The sequence below is a fragment of the Sorghum bicolor genome, chromosome 1 (genome assembly GCF_000003195.3).
Source record: "Sorghum bicolor cultivar BTx623 chromosome 1, Sorghum_bicolor_NCBIv3, whole genome shotgun sequence".
Taxonomy (NCBI): Eukaryota; Viridiplantae; Streptophyta; class Magnoliopsida; order Poales; family Poaceae; genus Sorghum; species Sorghum bicolor.
Genome location: NC_012870.2, coordinates 56,299,089 through 56,317,393, shown reverse-complemented (window position 1 = coordinate 56,317,393; position 18,305 = coordinate 56,299,089). Strand labels below are relative to the sequence as shown.

The following is an 18,305-nucleotide window of genomic DNA, read 5'->3' as shown; positions in this document are numbered from 1 at the left end:
CTGCAAGCCTGCAACGATAAGCGATGGTTGCATTTTTGCTTACAAGCATCGGCATGTGCTTCATCTCTAATCATTTATCTTATTTGTAATACGGTAAGCAAGATAATAAATAATGATGGATAGAAAATAATCAAATATGGGCACTGAATTGAGAATAAGAGATGTGGAGGGTTTTTGGTGTCCGACATGCCTTTTGCTCTATCTGTTTCGTTTATAAAAAAATAATCCAAGAAAGAATACAAAAATATGAGTAAGTCTAGCGCATGTGACTCAATTTGGATTCCAAGCTATTTTAAATGATAAAACTTAGGCCTTGTTTAGTTCCCAAAAAATTTTGCAAAATTTTTCAGATTTCCCGTCACATCGAATCTTTAGACGTATGCATGGAGTATTAAATATAGATGAAAATAAAAACTAATTACACAGTTTGGTCGGAATTGACGAGACGAATCTTTTGAGTCTAGTTAGTCCATAATTGGACAATATTTGTCAAATACAAACGAAAGTGCTAATATTTCTATTTTGCAAATTTTTTTGGAAGTAAACAAGGCCTTACATGCATTGACAGCGTCATAAAATTTATCTGAGCAAACAGAAATGCGAAGCACCAGTGGTCTAGTGGTAGAATAGTACCCTGCCACGGTACAGACCCGGGTTCGATTCCCGGCTGGTGCATGTTAATTTTTAATGTGTGTTTTGCTTTCTTTCATGCAATCAATGTGTCAAGCAAACAACATTATTATCACAAGTAAAATTGCAAACCCTAGGCCCCCCCCCCCCCCCCCCCCAAAAAAAGTCAGGATATATGAGTCCTACACACTCGGTCATACTCCTCCATCCACGAAGAGTCAAATCTTTTTAATTTTGACTAATACTTATATTGAGCATGAAATATACTTTCATATATAACATATTGCAGATACAAAATATTGATCTTATTTGATATATTTTTAGGCAAAGTTAAAAAAATTTGACTGATGTGCATTTATTTGTAGACAGAGAGAGTACACGGCAATATGACTGTAAAAGGTTAACTGACGCCACAGAATGCTGCCCAAACAAAACAAAACAAAACATCCATTTCTCTCATCCCAAGAAAGTCGTGTGATCCGAACAAGGGAGTGCATCCACCCAGCAATGAATCGTTACAAGTTTCAGCTCGAGTATTCTATGGACATCTATGTTACAAAAAAGATCATATGCTTTACATGTGTACAAGAAAAAAAACGCAAAACCGACCCCGAACCCTATGTAATGGAAACTGTACAAATGCTATGTACTGAAATGCAGCAACTGAGCAGCTGCACATTGGTGGGGAATGGAGGCACGAGCTGTAATTGGTGGCAGTAACAAGCCCACTCAAGGTAGCCTCACTCTACAAATCGTTACCATGGTGCCTTCATGGTCATACTACAAGGAGCTGAGATTAACGTGTTTCATTTTCTACTACGAATGCTGATAAGAATGCCGTCCACTAGGGTTTGCAGGAGCTGATGGTGGAGATGGAGAAGAAGATGGCAGCCGGACCAATGAAGGTTGAGGTGGCGGTGCGGTGAGGGCGTAAGTGAGTCTTGATGATGAGCTCTCAATGAGCCCAGCAACTCCAGCAGCAGAAGATTGTGCATTGGATGGAAGGAAAAGGTCGTGCTTCTGGTCCTTGTAAGCACTCCATACCTACATAAAAGGATTTTTTTTTCAGTCCAGCATTTGTTTGTCATTCTGTTTAGTGAATCATTTGTCATTTTCCAGCATCATGTAGTTTCCCAATTTCATAGGGTTCTGTAACTTGTACTGCAGTGGGGAGTTACTTACATCAGATGAATTCAGGACTTCACGAACTCTAGCACAGTGTGCACCTTCGGTTGCAAAAGCATGAAGCACCTGTGCAAATCAAACAAAAAGAAAAAAGGTAACTAAGGAATGAACAGAATAACAAATAAGACGTCAACAAGGAAACAAGCCCTGGAGACTAATGCATCCAAGTATGCATAACAAGAATTAAGTGCATCGACAACAACAGAAAAACAGCACAAACAGTTAGAGCCCATTTGGTAGAGCTCAGTTCTAGCCAAAACAGCTTCAGCAGTATTTATGAAGCAGCTTGTGTTGGCTTCTCTGGTTAGGAAAACATTTGGCAAACAGCTTCTCATTGTTGTTGAAAACTGTGGAATGTCTATAATACCCTTCTATTTTCTATTTTTCGTTTTCCCATCATTTTTTTCTCCTTTATCCCTTTTTTATCTATTGCTCTTTCCACCTTATATCCCCACCTCATGCACCACCTTATCCGGTTATCCCCACGGACCCCCACACGCTTGCAGGCACACCAACACGCAGCACCCTCGATGGATGTGTTGCCTCTTCTCGCTCGATGCCGCTAGGACGGCTTCAGCCCCTCCTCACACCTCCGTGCCCAGCCTCGCCTGCCTGGGTCTCGTCTGCGCCGCCGTCTCCTCGTCCTGCACCAGCGTCACTCAGGCCTCGGCCTCTCCGTGTGCCAGACTTGCCTGCGCCGATGCACCCCTAGGGCAAATCAGAGCCTCGATGAGCCAGATGAAGCTCCTCCCTCCTGGCACTCCTCTCAGTGGGTTTTTCAGAGCATCACCCATGGAGCAGTTTGATGGAGGAGCGTTTTGTTGCTTGCTGCTCACGGAGCTGTACCAAATGCAGCCTTATATACTCTGGTTACTTCTATTTTAGTTTCGTAATATTAAATGAAGTGCCTGCTTAAAGGAAATCTATCCATCCAATTACGTTGTCCGAATACTTCATGAATTATTAAGTATATAAAACATTCCAAGAATGCTAGATGTACAATTTTTACAAGTTAACATAGGCACCTAAAACAAGCAAAAAGGATGTGGGACTTCTACTTTATACACCCATCAGTCCACAGTAGGTTATATCATCTGCGGACAGAACATTTACAATTGGTTCAATTGTTTTTCCCCTTCTAGGGAGATCCAATCCTATTTTATATTGCATCAAATCCAATGTTTTCAACTCGTCTAATCAACCCTAGTCGCCATGGCACTGATACAGTGATATGCTCAATTAGTCCAGCCTATGCGAGCCTAATCATCCATACAGTCGTCCTCTATGTACCAGGACCAATACACTATATAGTATGTAGTATAAAGGCTATATGAACCAAGTTTTAAGACAGCATGTTCATCAGTTGATCATTTACTGGTGAGATTTGATTTCTGAAGTGTCCAGAACTCCATATCCAAGTTTTAAGGCGAGCAAAGAGAGGCCAAAATAGAGCTAGAAACAGATCCAGTGGAGTAGATCCAGTGGAGTGGAGGAGCTCAGAGCAAGAAGAGCAAGAGGTAACAGCAAGGAGCCCAAGTCATCCAATTAGTCATAATTAGTTGATGACTAATCAGATGACTTGGTTTCTAGCCACTCTAGTTGAATCAGTGGGCATAATCAGTGCCGGGGGACAGATAAGGCTGACTAATCGCAAGTAGTCGGACGACTTAATAACACTGATCAAATCTCGTGTGAAGGTCACCCCTTAAAAATAAGATAAATTTAGGGTATAATGGAATTGAACTGAAAAAACTTAATGGCATCCCAAAGAAAGAAAGAAACCAAAAGTTACCTCCACAGCCAAGACACGCCCAATTGAAGCCTCTGATTCATTCCACTTCATTTGATTACAGAGTCCCTGTCTTCCACCAGCACGCCAATCAAGAATACCAAGGAGCACTTCAACAAGACCAACCCTGTTTTGTTTCATTATTAAATATACACAACCAAGATTAGTTGTTGAAAGACTTGATTCTATGAAAAACTAGCTATATAGGCATTCAGAGCAGCTTACTTAAGCCCCTGTGCAACAAGAGCATCACGAGCCCGATTACCAGCACCGACTACACGCTTTAATGTCTCCAATGCCAGTATACTTCCACCTTGCCATCCAATTGCTTTCATTAGCAGTGGTACGACCTGCATGGCAGTTCAAGCAAGAAAAGATTATGATGGTCCCTTACATACCACGTGACAGAATGTGGTATGAAATTGGTCATACTGGATTTTTTTTTAAAAGTGAGAAATTGTGGTCTTCAGGATGTCAAGGAAAGCACACTTAAAAAAGGTAGTATTCTAAAAGCACTAGGCAGCAGGGTGGCGCCTTGGGGCTTCGGCCTAGGTAGGCAAAACATGCCAAAATTTGGAAGTGGTAAATAGTGATCATGGAATTAAAGAGATCAACACTGCAGTCAGACTAATAAAAGATGCCACAAATCGAATAATTACTATATGCATATAATCTAATCTGAACTACATGTCTACACAGAATAATTATAATTACTTTTCAAAGGTAATGTTTTAGTATTAAAAAGCTTTATTATGAGAAACATTTTAGGAGGCGACCACAAAGCAGCACACTGTCTAGATAGAATAATTACTATTCAAAGGTACTGTTTTAGTATTAAAATGCTTTATTATGAGAAACATTTTAGGAGGTGATCACAAAGCAGTCACACTGTTGTATCAACAAAATAAAAAGAAGCTATGCAAGCGATTTACCATGCCTTACCCAGCGAGAGTTACAACTTACAACAATAATAATAATAATAATAATAATAATAATAATAATAATAATAATAATAATAATAATAATAATAATAATAATAATAATAATAATAATAACTTAAATAAGAAGTCAAACAATCAAATACCTGAGGAGTTCCTGCACTTGTTGCTGCCATAGCTTCTGCACAGGTTGTGCTAGACGCAAGCTGATGCAGAACACGCAAACAACTAAGGCGAACACGTTCTTGTGGAGTCTGCACAGTGGCCTCAGAGTGAGCTGAGTTGTCATGTTCACTAGGTTCTGCCTGCAATCCACTGGTAGCCTGCCCAGATGCCATAGTTTCCCTTCTTCCCTCATAAGCCATAGCTGCAACAAGCTTTGGAACATAGCCGAGGTAGCCAACATGGTCAGCAAGTGCTGGATGAACTCGTAGTAAGGAAACCAATGCCGCGGACAGTAGCAAAGGAAGCTCTGGATCTGTAGCAGTTGCTTCATAATGTGTAGCAGCAACAGAGGAGACATACTGATCTAGGAGCCCTTCAAGGAATCTTTTAGGGTTTCTCAGTGGAAACTTGGGGTCCTTAAGAAAAAGTCTTACATAAATTCCACCAACCTGAAATTTGGGCAGCATACTGACATCTTAATCAAAGTTACAGAATTATTTTACGCAAGAAAAAAAAAATTCTGGAATAGAAACTACCTGTGGTTCATCCTTCATTACATGTTGGCCGGATGCTTGTTCAGGTACATCCCAATCAACAACACGTCCTTTCATCTGCTCTTGATAGAGGTCTGACGCCATTGTTGCCAGCTGTGCAGAAAGAGAAGCTGCCATTGCGGGTGTCCATACTAGTTCTGGAGTTTCGGTTGTTTGTTCAAGAGAAGAAACAACAGCTTCACCAGGTCCATCTTTAATGGCAGAAACCAAACCATCAGGCAGGAACCTGGCAAGGGTGATTGCCACCCTGGGGCCATGCATTGGTTGCCCAACAAGTTTGCCCAATAAGGATGCAGCTGCAGCTCTTTGCTGCATAGGGATTTCCTCTACATAATATAAATTAAGTGATTAATATAACTTAAATAATTGGAGCTACTGAAGTCACTGTAACAGGTTAATACGTGTACAAATTAAACCAGGTGCAGAGCAGTTAAGCGAAGCAAAGTTTAAAAATATAACTTCACTGGAGGTTGATAAGCAAAAGTAATTTCAACCAATTTTTTTAAAAATAATTGATACAAGTAGAACATGTGGACTGCAGTATCATGCACATTATGCCAAAAAAAAAGATAAACAAAATATCAGCCCCAACTATAATAAAAAAAAAAGTAAAGATCAAACCTTGAAGTGGCAACATAAGTTCAAGAATGTAAACAACACCGCCATGCTTGGCAGCAGCCCAACCAAGCTCTGGTGTGCTGGCTAAAGAATACAGTACAGCAAGAGCTCCGTCCCTGCAAGGAGGATTGCAGTGGAGTATCTGAAATAGCAAAATGAGGCTCATCCTTTCTGCAACCATAGCCTCCAAACAAGGGGCATGCTTAGTCAACAGAGAAAGAACACTTAAACAGATTTGTGGGATGCTGCTTTCAGGAGGAACATGCAGTGCAAGGCATTCAAAAAGAGGAATCAGACGCTCCTTGGAAGCAAAAACAGCAGCTAAGCCTGGATTGCTTGTAAGAAGATTCTGCAATCAAAACAAAATGATGACATGCAATTCAGTAAATCTGCCTACACAGAAAAGGTTAAAGAAAGTACTTTTTCAATAAAAGCACCTGAAGTGATGTTAGCCCACTTTGGAGGTTTATAGTAACTTCAGAATCTCCATCTGTAATTTGTTTTCCTGATGAATTATCCATTTTTCCTTCATTACTCGAATCACTGGCTTCATCATTTTTAGAAATAGACGCTTCGATAACTGAACCATGTTGATGAATCGTCTCCTCCAAATTAATGGAATTCCACTGTTGTACTAACTCTGCTATAAACTTAAGCAGCGCTATGCAAAAGTTCTCCTGATCACTTATTTCAAAATCTGGTTGATTGTTGTAAACTCTCAAGTATACATTACCAACGTTCAATTCTTTGGATAAAGCTTCATAGGTGAAAGACTGTGATTCTGTCAAATCATATGAGCCATCAGGGCCTTGACTAGCACGCTGCTGGTCTACAAATTTGAGAAGCTCCCCTCTGGTGGATGAATTCCATATGATCTGCAATAAAAGAAAGTTCCTTTTTTAGCTCAAAATCATCTGCACAAATATAATATAGATGTAGTGGATTTTGTGAAATATTTCTCATTAGGATTACACAGAAAACAGCTTTTAATTGCACATGAGGCAATAACACTAACACCACATATTGAAGAAGTGGATCATATACACACGTTCAGCCAAATAGAAGTAGATTGTATCAAATACTTGCATAAGTTATACCACAAGGAATACCTTATTTGCCGCTATAAGTAAGCATCGATGTATATTAGCATATACACTAGAACTCTGAGAGTATCTGTGCATTTGCATGCAAACTAACCTGTTGGACATACTGCTTGATGCTTGAAGTTGGAATTAATTAATTATAAATCCACTGACTATAATCCCCTATACTGACGTGTGCATAGACCACACACTACAAGGCGCAGGTGCAATTGTGCATGCATGTTGTTAGCAAGTAGTTATTCATAAATCAACTTTGGACTTTGGAACAAGAAGAGCATGTGTGCATATATACCCTAAACAGACTGAATGTGCATGACCACACTCCTCGGCCGCATGTGCATGTGTATTAGCATGTTGCTTAACATACTGCAGACCATGGAAACGATTAATTTACAGCATGAATACATTAATGATATATTTTATTTATTGTGAAATTATCAAAATATCCTAGGCATATAATAATACAATTAAAATAGAACCCATTACCTCTGGTGATTCCAAATTTGAATTTAGATTCAATAATAACTCTTTAGGTGGGTGGTTTCTCAGCATGTCAGCAAGCTTTGGAGTAAGAAGAGCCTTTAGCGCATTGTATGCAGGTTTGTTATCTGGGTACAGGATATCATCACTACTGAAACCACAAAGCTTAGACAAAGCTTGAGTTGCATGAACAGCATGCAGATTTTTAGCAATCTGCACCCTTGCCCCAACACCAGGTGCCTCACACATCTCATTCTCTTCTGCTGTTGAATCGTATTGAAGCAGCAGGGGTAGCACATACCTGCAAGTATATTTCAATTAGATAAATCAGAGATAAGATTTTTTTCTCCTAATGTACTATCATATTTCGGTTAGCATCTCTTTTCATTCAACATTAATCTTAGAAGCAGCAAGGATAGCAGGCAAGGCAACTACCATAAAAATCCAGCCCTGAGCAGAGCATTTTGCAAATCCGATGACACCGAAACATTTGCAGCTGTCAGCAGCGCAGCATCCACGGCTGAAGGAACAAATTCAAGTTCTGTACAATGCACAATGTCCTCAACAAGGCCACCAAACTTAAGAATCTCAACTCTTCCTGACTCAAACTGACTGAGAACAGAGAAGGTACGCATTATGTTGGTGACTATTCTTGCAGCTGGTTCATTTGCCGGTGTTGTGGGCTGAACAATGCACATACAGCGAGAAAGAAGTGTTGCCAACAAGGGGATGCCACCATCCCTTATAAGTTCTTCTCCATTTAATGAAGATGATGCACATCTAACAGAATATAACAACAGGAACATCAGATAACAAAGAAGGCGAACATCTAAAAAGAATCAAAATGAGCAGTTTTTTTAAAAAAAATATATATAAACACAATAAAGTAAGTCCGTGTTAGCTTACGTAAGCCAAATTAGCTCTGAAGCAGCTATCAGAAGAGGGGCCCTATCAGATGAAAGAAAATTGCTGTCATCCTTATCTACAGTAACTGCATTTAGCAACATAGGATAACCAGCATATTTGAATGGTTCCAAGACATCTCCATATCTCTTGTACAAGATGCATTGTGCCTTCAGCAAGAGTAGCAGCCTCCAGACTTGTGGTCCCTGCAATCCCTGCATACTAGCCTGCATATAGAGATGATAGACACTGTAAATATCCAACAATGTGAAAACATACCTTAATGGGTTCGCTAGTTTGCACATATTCTACTAACAATTTGTAGGAAAAGAAGTTCAATAGGCGCACAGAATAATAAAATTCCAGTCACTTCAATGAAATACAAGGGTGAATTAAGTAAAACAGTTTAAGCAACAAAAGGAGAAAGCATAAAAAGATATCATGCATAAATGGGCAACTGGTCATACAAACAAGGAGCACCTGCAATCGCTCATAAGCCTTTTGCACAGCAACAAACTTCTCCCTTCCTTCAGGGTTCTTGTCTGGATGATATTTTATTGCTAGCTTTCGGTATTGGCGCTTAAGCTTCTCCTCATCAATGTTTTCAATTTTGTTTCCGGAATTAGCCGAACTTAAGTCAGATGACTGCTTGCTGCTACCATTCTCACCAAGCACAAGATCATCAAGAGAAATCTCCAGTATCTTACAGGCTTCTTCTTCAGATAAATCCATTGGACGACGAGTTAACTCTTCACGCCACATTACCAACAATGACTGCAAAAACTCCACGTGTTCTACAATGGGCCAGTTAGGAAACCTAATCTCATCACATAGGTTACGGAGGTAGTAACGATGGCACCACATCTCATCTTTCAGATTCGGGTAAGTCACAGGTGGCATAGGAGCATAATCATACAACGAATGGCAATGCTGTGCCAATTTCTGAGGAAAGTCACCGAGATGCTGCAGAACCTGCCAAAAATAAGTTGAAAAAAATAATTTAAAATGAGATTAAAATCTCAAAACCAGAGAGCAAATGTTTTTACAAATAAAAATAAAGGATATAGGTAAAAGACCTGACGAATAAGGTTTTCTGCTCGCATCTTGTGGGTCCATATAATTTCTGGTGTGTCAGAATCAGACACCATGGCACCCGCAAAAGCAGAAGGGCCACTGCGCTCCAAGACATACAGCAAAGATTCTGGGAGCAATCCACCCAGTACACTACGCTTTGCCAAAGGCAAAGATGAAGATAGTGCTGCCTCTTCACCACCATGAAAAGCTTGATGAGTATGTGTCGCCGAAAACAACTGTGCAATTGATAGGAGATTTGAACCAGGATATGCCAATGCAAAGTAAAAGGCACCAGTACTATATAAGCGAATCATAGCTTTAGGGTTTCTTGTAACAATAGCCTTAAGCAATGAGGCAGCTGCTTCAACAATGCTTGGTTCCCCAGTAAGCATAACCTGTACAACACCAATTGTTTGTTGTCAGCATTTGGTCAATGAAATCGTTCGAAAAAAAGAGAAAAATACATCTGAAAAGTTCAATAAAATCATTGAATCACAAATTAAAGCATGAACTTTAATGGCATGAACAATAGCTTATATATCTTATAACACAACTGACAACGGTGTGCATTATAATGCAGATGACTATACTAACAGGTTAATATATAGAGTTACAATTGTTGGCACAAAGACTCTGCACCGAGGTGAGCAGCACCTGCTCTCCTCCCCTCTCCCTCTTCCCTGCTCCAAGGTAGAAGAAGAGCCTTGAGCTTCTTCAGCACACGCACAGCACACACACACACACAGTTTCAGACTTGAACTGAAACTGAAGCTCTGAATATGTGGCAAGGTTGGTTGCTCATTGCATTGCAATCCCTAGTATTTATACATCTCTACATGTACCAGCTGAGGTACATTTCTACCTACTCCTTACACCTAAGGTACATGACTTATAACAGCCATTTCTACTCTAGTACCAGCCACTATTGCCGGTGTACTTCTACTAGTACAAGGTATGGCCTATTGCCATATACTCTACAGGACCAAGGACTTGGACAGCCATGACATGAGCTGATCCATCTACAATGTCTTTGTCCTGGACAGGAAGAAGAGAGAAAGGGGGCAGCAGATTATGTCTTACAACAATTTAGTGATATTTCGAGGAAATGCTACTCACTTCAGCAGAGCTTTAAGGTTGCATTCTATTAACCTATACACATATTAATCTGATAGTTGTAAACTAAGATACTGTCACTTTTTATGTTGTATTTATATGGTGGAAAAAGAAAGCAAACACTTGAAGCTAGAGATAACCTGGGCCACATGAGGAAGGCATCTTGGACTTGACAATATACGTTTCACCCTAGGAGTTGGAGTTACTATTTCACCTGCATCATCAAGATCAGACCGTGCAGATGCCATACTGTGTAATATAGATAATGCAGCGTCCCCAATCTGTAGAAGGAAATACATTTTTATGCCAGTCAAAGAAAGTGCAAATTAGTAATACAATTTTATGCCAAAGTAAGTGCAAATTTTTATTTGTGAGGAAAGAATTGTGCTTGCTGATAGCTAACACTAAAAGGGGAAAAATAGCAGGACAGGTGCAAAGCATGTGTCCAACCAAGCTGCAGATTTAATACCTGAGTAGGAGTCAAAACAGGCACTCTTACAGAAAGTGCCCATCGCAGTTCCCGTATATCCCGTAACCTTTTCCAGTCAGACATACCAGAAGCCCAACATTTTGTTGTCCAATCAATTGACTTCTTTGACCACAGCCTTCTTATTGCATCCTTTTCAAGTGGTCCAACTTGTGTGCCATCTTTATCAATGTACATCCACTCTTTTGAAGGTTCCATAAATGCAGTTGCCGCGATGAGGTTAGATTGCAAAGGAATAGCTGTCCGCTCAGATGTTTCATGTGCAACAGTAAGCAAATCAACAGCCAAAACACAGCCTCCAACCAAAACACATGCTTCAACATTTGAAAGGTCATTCATCAAGGCCTATAAAAACAAGGGAAAAAGAGGGACAAGATTTATCAGCATTTGAGTGCATGCCACATCAGCAGATCCATAATAGTAAATTGGTTCTTGAAAATATTGTCCAATATTAATGTCCATGTCCAAAGCAAATGTCTAGATACTCATCAATTGTACTGTTCAGTGCCCACTGCCCAGAAAATGACCACATAATGAAGCTTGTTGATATTTACATATTAGCATATATTATGTCATCTTACTACAGAATAGAGAAAATTAGACTACAGAGCAACAAACCTTTAAAAGTAGTAGCAAACGATGCCTCAACACCCTATCATCTGTTCGGTCTAAGAGGACAGTAATATGTGCAGTGCCATCAAAAGGCCCAATAACTTTGTAATGTTGCTCATAAACTATAGCCATTGCCCTTGAACAAAGTTCTCTTACAGAAGAACCTCCACCACCACCAAAGCCATCTAATCTCCCCATGTCACACCAATCATCAGATGACCCCAACTCATCAGGTACTGCACCATCAACAGTAAGACCAATATCTGCGTCACACAAAAACCAATGGTACAGAGCTCTAAAAAAGGCAACAGGATCACGTAGTGGAAAATCCTGTGCTCGATAGTTGCTTCCACTTTCAAGCAGCAGCCGCAAATAGTATTGCCCCACACAGACTTCTTTGGACAAGCTTGGGTAGCTCACTGAAAATTCAGCATAATTCCATGAAATTCGAGGTAAGTTGTCACTACCACCAGCATCCTCAGTGACTGAACTTCCAGGGACAATGTCATCTGTTCTTTCTTTCTCGACATCCAGGTTATGAACTTCAGTTTGCAATGCTTCCCTCAATTCCTGTCTGGTGCGTTCATTCCATATCAAATCTGCTCTGTTGTGATCTAGACTGAAAGCTCTCCAAAATCCATACCAATTGCACAAGAGCCTGCCAGATCCCACAGGAGTGTTTTCCACCACAATCTGTGCAGGGACTGAAAAATCTGAATGTGATGAGCTGACAAGATTGCCATTGGCATTGGAGTCCACTGAATAAACATGTGAATCCAGCTGTGGTGCCCCAATTTGATGATTATTTTCAGAAAGCACCTCAGGTACAGAACCATGTGGAACTGAAACTGTGTGAGAAGGATCAATGTTTATACCTGGCAAAGGAGAGTGGGTGTAAGAGTACGGGCCAACATGCCTCTGATGAACATCTGCTCCTCCGTAAGTGCCTACACTGGTGTGCCTGAAGGGTTCCCCATCCTCAACACCATTGGGGGGTATCCCTTGTTCTTGTACTGCCATACTTTTACTACCACGAACCCTCCTCTGCTGAAGTATTCGTCTCTGCCTTCTGCTCAACGGTGCTTCATCATACTGGCTCTGTGAATCTTCATCTGAACGTGTATGGAGATAAGCAACAAGTCCAGGAGGAAGTATTCTTGATAGCAAATCAAGTGCAGGTTGGTAGGAATCAGCCCAAAGAGCAACAAGTTGCCGACTAACATCACGTCGTTCTCCAGCTGGAAAGAAGAAAGCATTTAGCAAATGCCTCAAAAGAGCACCATCCTTCAAAGCAGCATCACGCATGGACTCCGCCGCTATTGCATCTTCCTCAGCAATTGTACGCATTATAACAGAAATAGTCTCTCGCACACTTTCAGCTGGATGTGCAAATAATGCAAACAAACGACGGCGCAAACCAGCAACTTGCCGCAGTAGCTCAACAAATGTAGCATGTTGGGTTGTTTCACCATGGGGTTCGCAAAGCATAGCTTCAAGGACTTCCACAACAGACAGAGATAACAATGGTGACACCGATATTGGCCTCAACCTGTTAACAAGGATCGGGACATACATTGGTTGCGAGAACAGTACAGACTTTGCGTGCATGTAGGTGGCATGGGATTCTCCCCTTGTATCCATTAATAAGATGGATGAATCACCAGGACCACCACCAATTAGCATAGCCACAAGTCCAGCAGCTTCAGCTGCTACTCCTTCCGAACCATTCCTAAGCAAACCCATTATTCTCCCAACAGCAACAGGAAACGCCATCACATGTGATGCCACACTTCTTGATGTAAGAAGTCTGCGTAAGCATGCAACAAAACCCATTATTGTTGCTGCTGCTTTTGGAGATGGAGGCGGAAGAGGAGGAGCATCAGCAGGAAGGCTTTGTGGTACGATCGGAAGAAGACTGATTAAGGCCATTAAGACCACTTCGGGTACTTCAATATTGACAGGCACTCCAGTGTATGGTACACATGCATTAAACTCCCTTATTCTACGCCACAATCTGATTTTTGCTCCAGGAACAGTGTCCGATGACGCTACAGCCTCTTTAGCAACTGCAGCCAAATGTTTTATGTGCATGGTAGCAGACTCCATATCAACAGAACCATGATGGGGCATCTGAAGATGTGCTACCCCACAAGGCGGATCTATCCGATGACCAGGCATTGTTAACCTTGGTAGCACTGGAAGTGCACACTGTCTCTGAAAACAACAAAGAGAAGGAAACATGAGGCGCAAATGCCAAGATGAGCATGACAGAAAATACATGTATCATGACCCCATGAGCATAGATTAGTACTGTGCACTCATCTGTGTCACACCTACTCTATGCTTGACTCAAAAAAACTCAATGACATGAGGAAGATCAATCCAAGTAGGAGAAATGGAGATGCATAACAGCTTGCACTATGTTGTTATTACACAGTATATCAAGATTTCACCTCTGAAGTATGAGTTGAAGTTATTATACAGATGTATTATAGAAGATGTGATTATGTGGAACAGCGACACTACACAGCACAAATCAAAATGGGAGTGGAATGGTGCTTCCCCAAGTGTTTTTGGTCATCATACATATGGATCTTAGCAAGCATATTCGTATTTGCAAATGAAAAGTTGCCATAAGTGGTGCACATACATTTGAATCTGTAATCTTCATGACTCTTAAGTGTAATTCAAGATAAATGAATCGAAAATACAGATTGAATGCTGCCAGAAGAATAAAATGCACCTTAGGTCCTGAAACATGTGCAACAGTATCACTTGGGTTGGGTTCATAAACTTAGGAATTGCATGTTTCAATCCGTGAACTTATATAAGTGGGTCATAAAAGGTTCCAGTTCTATGTTATATAGGCAACTAAAGATGGCATACCACCTTGGCTGAATCCTAGTCAAATTCCAACATAGACATGCTGCTTGAAACTGCTAGGGAAATGGGTTTGTATTTTAAGGAAGTTTCATGGAGCTGGACAGTTTTTACAAGATTTTTTGTGGATCTTATCTAGCTGCCCACAACCAACCTTTGGTTTAAATGGCATTCAAGTGCCATCATGACCATTAATCGCTAATCATGTGTAATCTGAACAGTTGTTGATGAACAAATACAAGTTTTGGCTTCTAAACGTGTGATTCTTATGTTTGGGTACCTAGACAGTCATGCTTGTTAATCACCTTAAATTTGCGTGTAAAAAAAACAAATATACCTGGTTTTGTAAAACATCAAGAACTGTTGCAAGTAGATTATCACGGGAAGTGCTTGCATATACCTGAGGGAAAAAAAAACACATAGAACAATTAGATGGCATTTCCTGGCATAGAGACCTGTATGCTGTGTACTTACATGAATTGGGCAGCCATCATTGAATTCAAATGCAAACATCTGCGGCTCTTCTGCAAATCGAACAAGAGCACTTACTGCTGAGAGCGGTCGTACAATGACAGCCTGGAAAGAAATTCAGTGCAAACAAGTAAGAACCTATCATATACTCTCTTTTGTGTGTGTGTTTGTTGGGGGTTGGGAGGGGGGAGTTGGTACTCAAAAGTCAAAATCAATACCATTTCTTGGATATGGCTCGAGGGGAGAAGAGTTTAACAATTCATATAAAATTGAGGACAAAATGTCTACCTCATAGTTCTCTGGACGTCTTTCAACAAGTGAAGTGCTTGTAAGAACAAGCAGACGAGAGACAGAATCACCATGTTCTCCAAGCCCACCCCTTGGTCCAACACCCAAACTTAAGCTCTCAATACTAGCAGTGCCACGCGCAGCAGAACGTAATCTTGTTACTGACCACTCTCCATGTCGTGTTTCAGCAGCTCCAACTGCCTCCATAGCTGGGAAAGAAGTCCACATGCAATTAAAAATCAGAGAAAACCATAGTCGTAGGCTCACAGGTAACAAATAAACTACAACTGAGAGTTTTCTAATCATTTATTATATGAGATAAATGTAGGATCGGCAGCATCAATAAATGTGTAACCACAGCATGAGACAAACATGGATTTTGTTGATCAATCTGGAGCTTGAAGGTGGTATTTTACCTAATTCTCACAGTTCATTTGTGTTTTGCAAGCTGCCAAGTTACAAAAGATATGGATGGAAAAGCAACACTAGAGGCATGATAACGCGATGCGAACATCAAATAGATATATAAAAGTATTGAGCATGCATCTTCATCCTTAACATCTAAATAGATTTCCCAATAAAATACAGTACAACTAAAGTTCACCATCACTAGAGATCTGCCTACCTCTTTTTGCTATGAAGTCGTCCGCTTTCATTGATTGTGAATTATCCACAGATAGTGATAATCCAATCTTTAATTTGGCAGTTTTCGTCTGAAAGATAACCAACAATGGGAAGTTAAATAGAACTACAAAAAATCTGTATCACTGGAGTGGAACGACCAAAAAGGACGAGGACAAAAGGGTGTACCAGATGCGATATAATTGCAGTGTTTGTAGTTCCTGAAGCAGCCATAAAAGCTTTTGACTTCCTACCATAAAGAGGGCATAGCACAAACCCTCCACCTTCAGTAGTCTTCCTCCCATAGCTATCCCCCAAGAGCACAATTGCCGGAGAATTCATATCTCTGAAGTCCAAGCACCAGCGCATATCACCAGAAGCCTCAAGGAGCTCAACACCCACAGGAGTGACCTTAAGTTTCTACAGAATGTTCAGATACAGTAACCAAAGTATTAGACATCATGTGATATTATACAACAGTATTTTTTTTTCAATACAGCATTTTGTGAGTAGTAAATTATCAAAGATGGTCTCCGCAATCAGCTAAGTATCTAAATAACGACCATATAAGTGGTGCACTACAATCATCTACCACATCCAGTCACTTATATATGACATTTCAAACAACAAACTAAAGCTAAATGCAAGCCAAACTTACTGTCTGAAACATCATATGGATCTGACTGGAAGGAGTATTTCTTAGCACGTCATCTAGTTTTAGCACATTTTGTGACACAGGTTGAATAGTAGAATTTGTCATTCTATTTTTCATATAGTTCAAAAATCACAAACAGTTGAGCAAGAATGACTGTGCAAATATGTGAATTATCTTCAATAGTTCTGCTTGAACTGGTAGGCTGGTGCTATGAGATCTGGTGAATTATCTTAATTCTTAAGGATGCAACAAATTAAATCATGAGCTAGGATTGTACTAGATGAGATTGGGCATGGAAGCATCAACTAAATTTGGGCATGGAAGCATCAACTGATCAGAATAGAGTTGTACAGCAAATTGCAGAAACTAGGCCTTGGTTTATTTTAATTTATTTATTTTTAAAAAAAAAACAGCCTCGCATTGCTAGTTTTTTGGTTCACAGCAGCACAACATAGTAGTTAGTAGCGGGATGTGAAGTTGATAGAAGCAGGAATTCAGGAAGGTGATGTGCTTACGAAGGGGGCCCACTCGTGGGTGCGTCGGCGGAGGTGGAGCACGGGGAAGTCGAAGGAGGCCTGAACCGGGCGGAGGCGGTGGAGTTCGGTGAGGATCCCCGGGCGGAGCGGGGACGAGAAGCGCATGGGCTTGAACTTGCCTCGGGCATCGGTGCGGACCGCGAGCGTGAACTCGTCGGTGGCGGTGAGAGCCTCAGCGTGGTCGAACTCGGAGCCGGCGTCGTAGGAGTTGGTGAGGTTGAGCGTGGTGGGGTCGAGCGTGACGACGCCGGAAGAGGCGATGCAAAGGACCCGGCGGTACCTGCCCCTCCACGAGTGCTTGACGACGAGGTAGCGGGCGAGGTACTCGGGCTCCTCGGCGACCCCCGCGGAGGCGGCGGCGGCCGACGTGGCCGCCTCCGCTGCGGCGTGGCGGCTGGCAAAGTCCATGGCTGCTAGACTCGGGCCGGCATTAGGGTTCCGCCACCAGGGTAGGGAAGGGGAAGAGTGGCGCGAGTGAATCGCCCCCAGCGCGGCGGCCGATCTCGAAGCGAGACAAGATCCCCTTGTTGCTGCTGCTGCTGCTGCCTCGCCGGTCGCCGGAGGACGGTCCTCGCCGGCGCAACGGCCGGATAATCGTTGCAGAGATTTTGTGTTGCGCGAGTTTTCTTTGATTGATTGATCGATCGATCGATCGGTTGGTTGGCTCCTTTTCCAAGATGTTTTATTTTCTGTCCGTTTTCCAAGCTGTTGCTTGCTTCCGATCTCACTTTTATTATCTTCTGTCTTCGTGGCTTTAATAATAAATCAATCAAGTCATAACTCGTAGAGAGAGATCGTTCAGGACTACAGACGACCCGGCTTCCGTGTTTGGCTTCAGCACGAGTGAGCTTGCCTTGTTTTCTTCGTTTTTTTTCTTCGTGTTTGATTTTTTATGTTAATCAGACAGATAAGAACGAGTATAACGAACACAGTGATATTGTCTTTTTTACGGCCTCACTAAAACCGCCGTAAATATTCGAACACTACGCCAAGGAAATAATTTCTCCATATTTTTAAGCTTGAACAAGATTTAGCTTTAACGTATACTTCCTCTTTTTTATTTTATTTTTTTGTCGTATTAGTTTTATTCTAAGTTATTTTTTATTTTATCATTAATTTTAAAAATGTATAGAGATTAACAACATGCTATTTATATTCTAGATTCATTATAACAAATACTTTCATAATATATGTTTTAGATTT

The 18,305-nt window shown here is 41.1% G+C and overlaps 1 protein-coding gene and 1 non-coding gene across 2 annotated transcripts; one reads left to right on the top strand and one right to left on the bottom strand.

Annotated features, from left to right (window-relative positions):
* On the top strand, positions 605 to 675 carry TRNAG-GCC. Its single transcript has one exon. It is a non-coding gene; the product is annotated as a tRNA-Gly (tRNA).
* On the bottom strand, positions 1,049 to 17,849 carry LOC8055142 (dnaJ homolog subfamily C GRV2). The gene is made up of 22 exons (XM_021451017.1): positions 17,082 to 17,849; positions 16,101 to 16,331; positions 15,916 to 16,003; positions 15,291 to 15,499; positions 15,006 to 15,107; positions 14,869 to 14,931; positions 11,658 to 13,865; positions 11,022 to 11,384; positions 10,693 to 10,833; positions 9,442 to 9,834; positions 8,846 to 9,337; positions 8,369 to 8,592; positions 7,898 to 8,242; positions 7,469 to 7,763; positions 6,317 to 6,754; positions 5,883 to 6,228; positions 5,244 to 5,587; positions 4,689 to 5,156; positions 3,830 to 3,954; positions 3,608 to 3,731; positions 1,813 to 1,881; positions 1,049 to 1,674 (listed from the first exon to the last, which is right to left on the bottom strand). The coding sequence occupies exons 1-22, from the start codon at positions 17,508 to 17,510 to the stop codon at positions 1,447 to 1,449; spliced, it is 7,725 nt and encodes a 2,574-aa protein (XP_021306692.1). The 5' UTR covers positions 17,511 to 17,849; the 3' UTR covers positions 1,049 to 1,446.

What these genes read in the sequence shown, in the direction of transcription:
- LOC8055142 (XM_021451017.1), bottom strand. Translation starts at nt 17,510, where the DNA reads ATGGACTTTGCCAGCCGCCACGCCGCAGCGGAGGCGGCCACGTCGGCC. An exon ending in CCCACGAGTGGGCCCCCTTC is followed by an intron (nt 16,332 to 17,081) that starts GTAAGCACATCA and finishes AACATTCTGTAG; the next exon opens with AAACTTAAGGTCACTCCTGT. An exon ending in AAGTCCTGAATTCATCTGAT is followed by an intron (nt 1,675 to 1,812) that starts GTAAGTAACTCC and finishes CCTTTTATGTAG; the next exon opens with GTATGGAGTGCTTACAAGGA.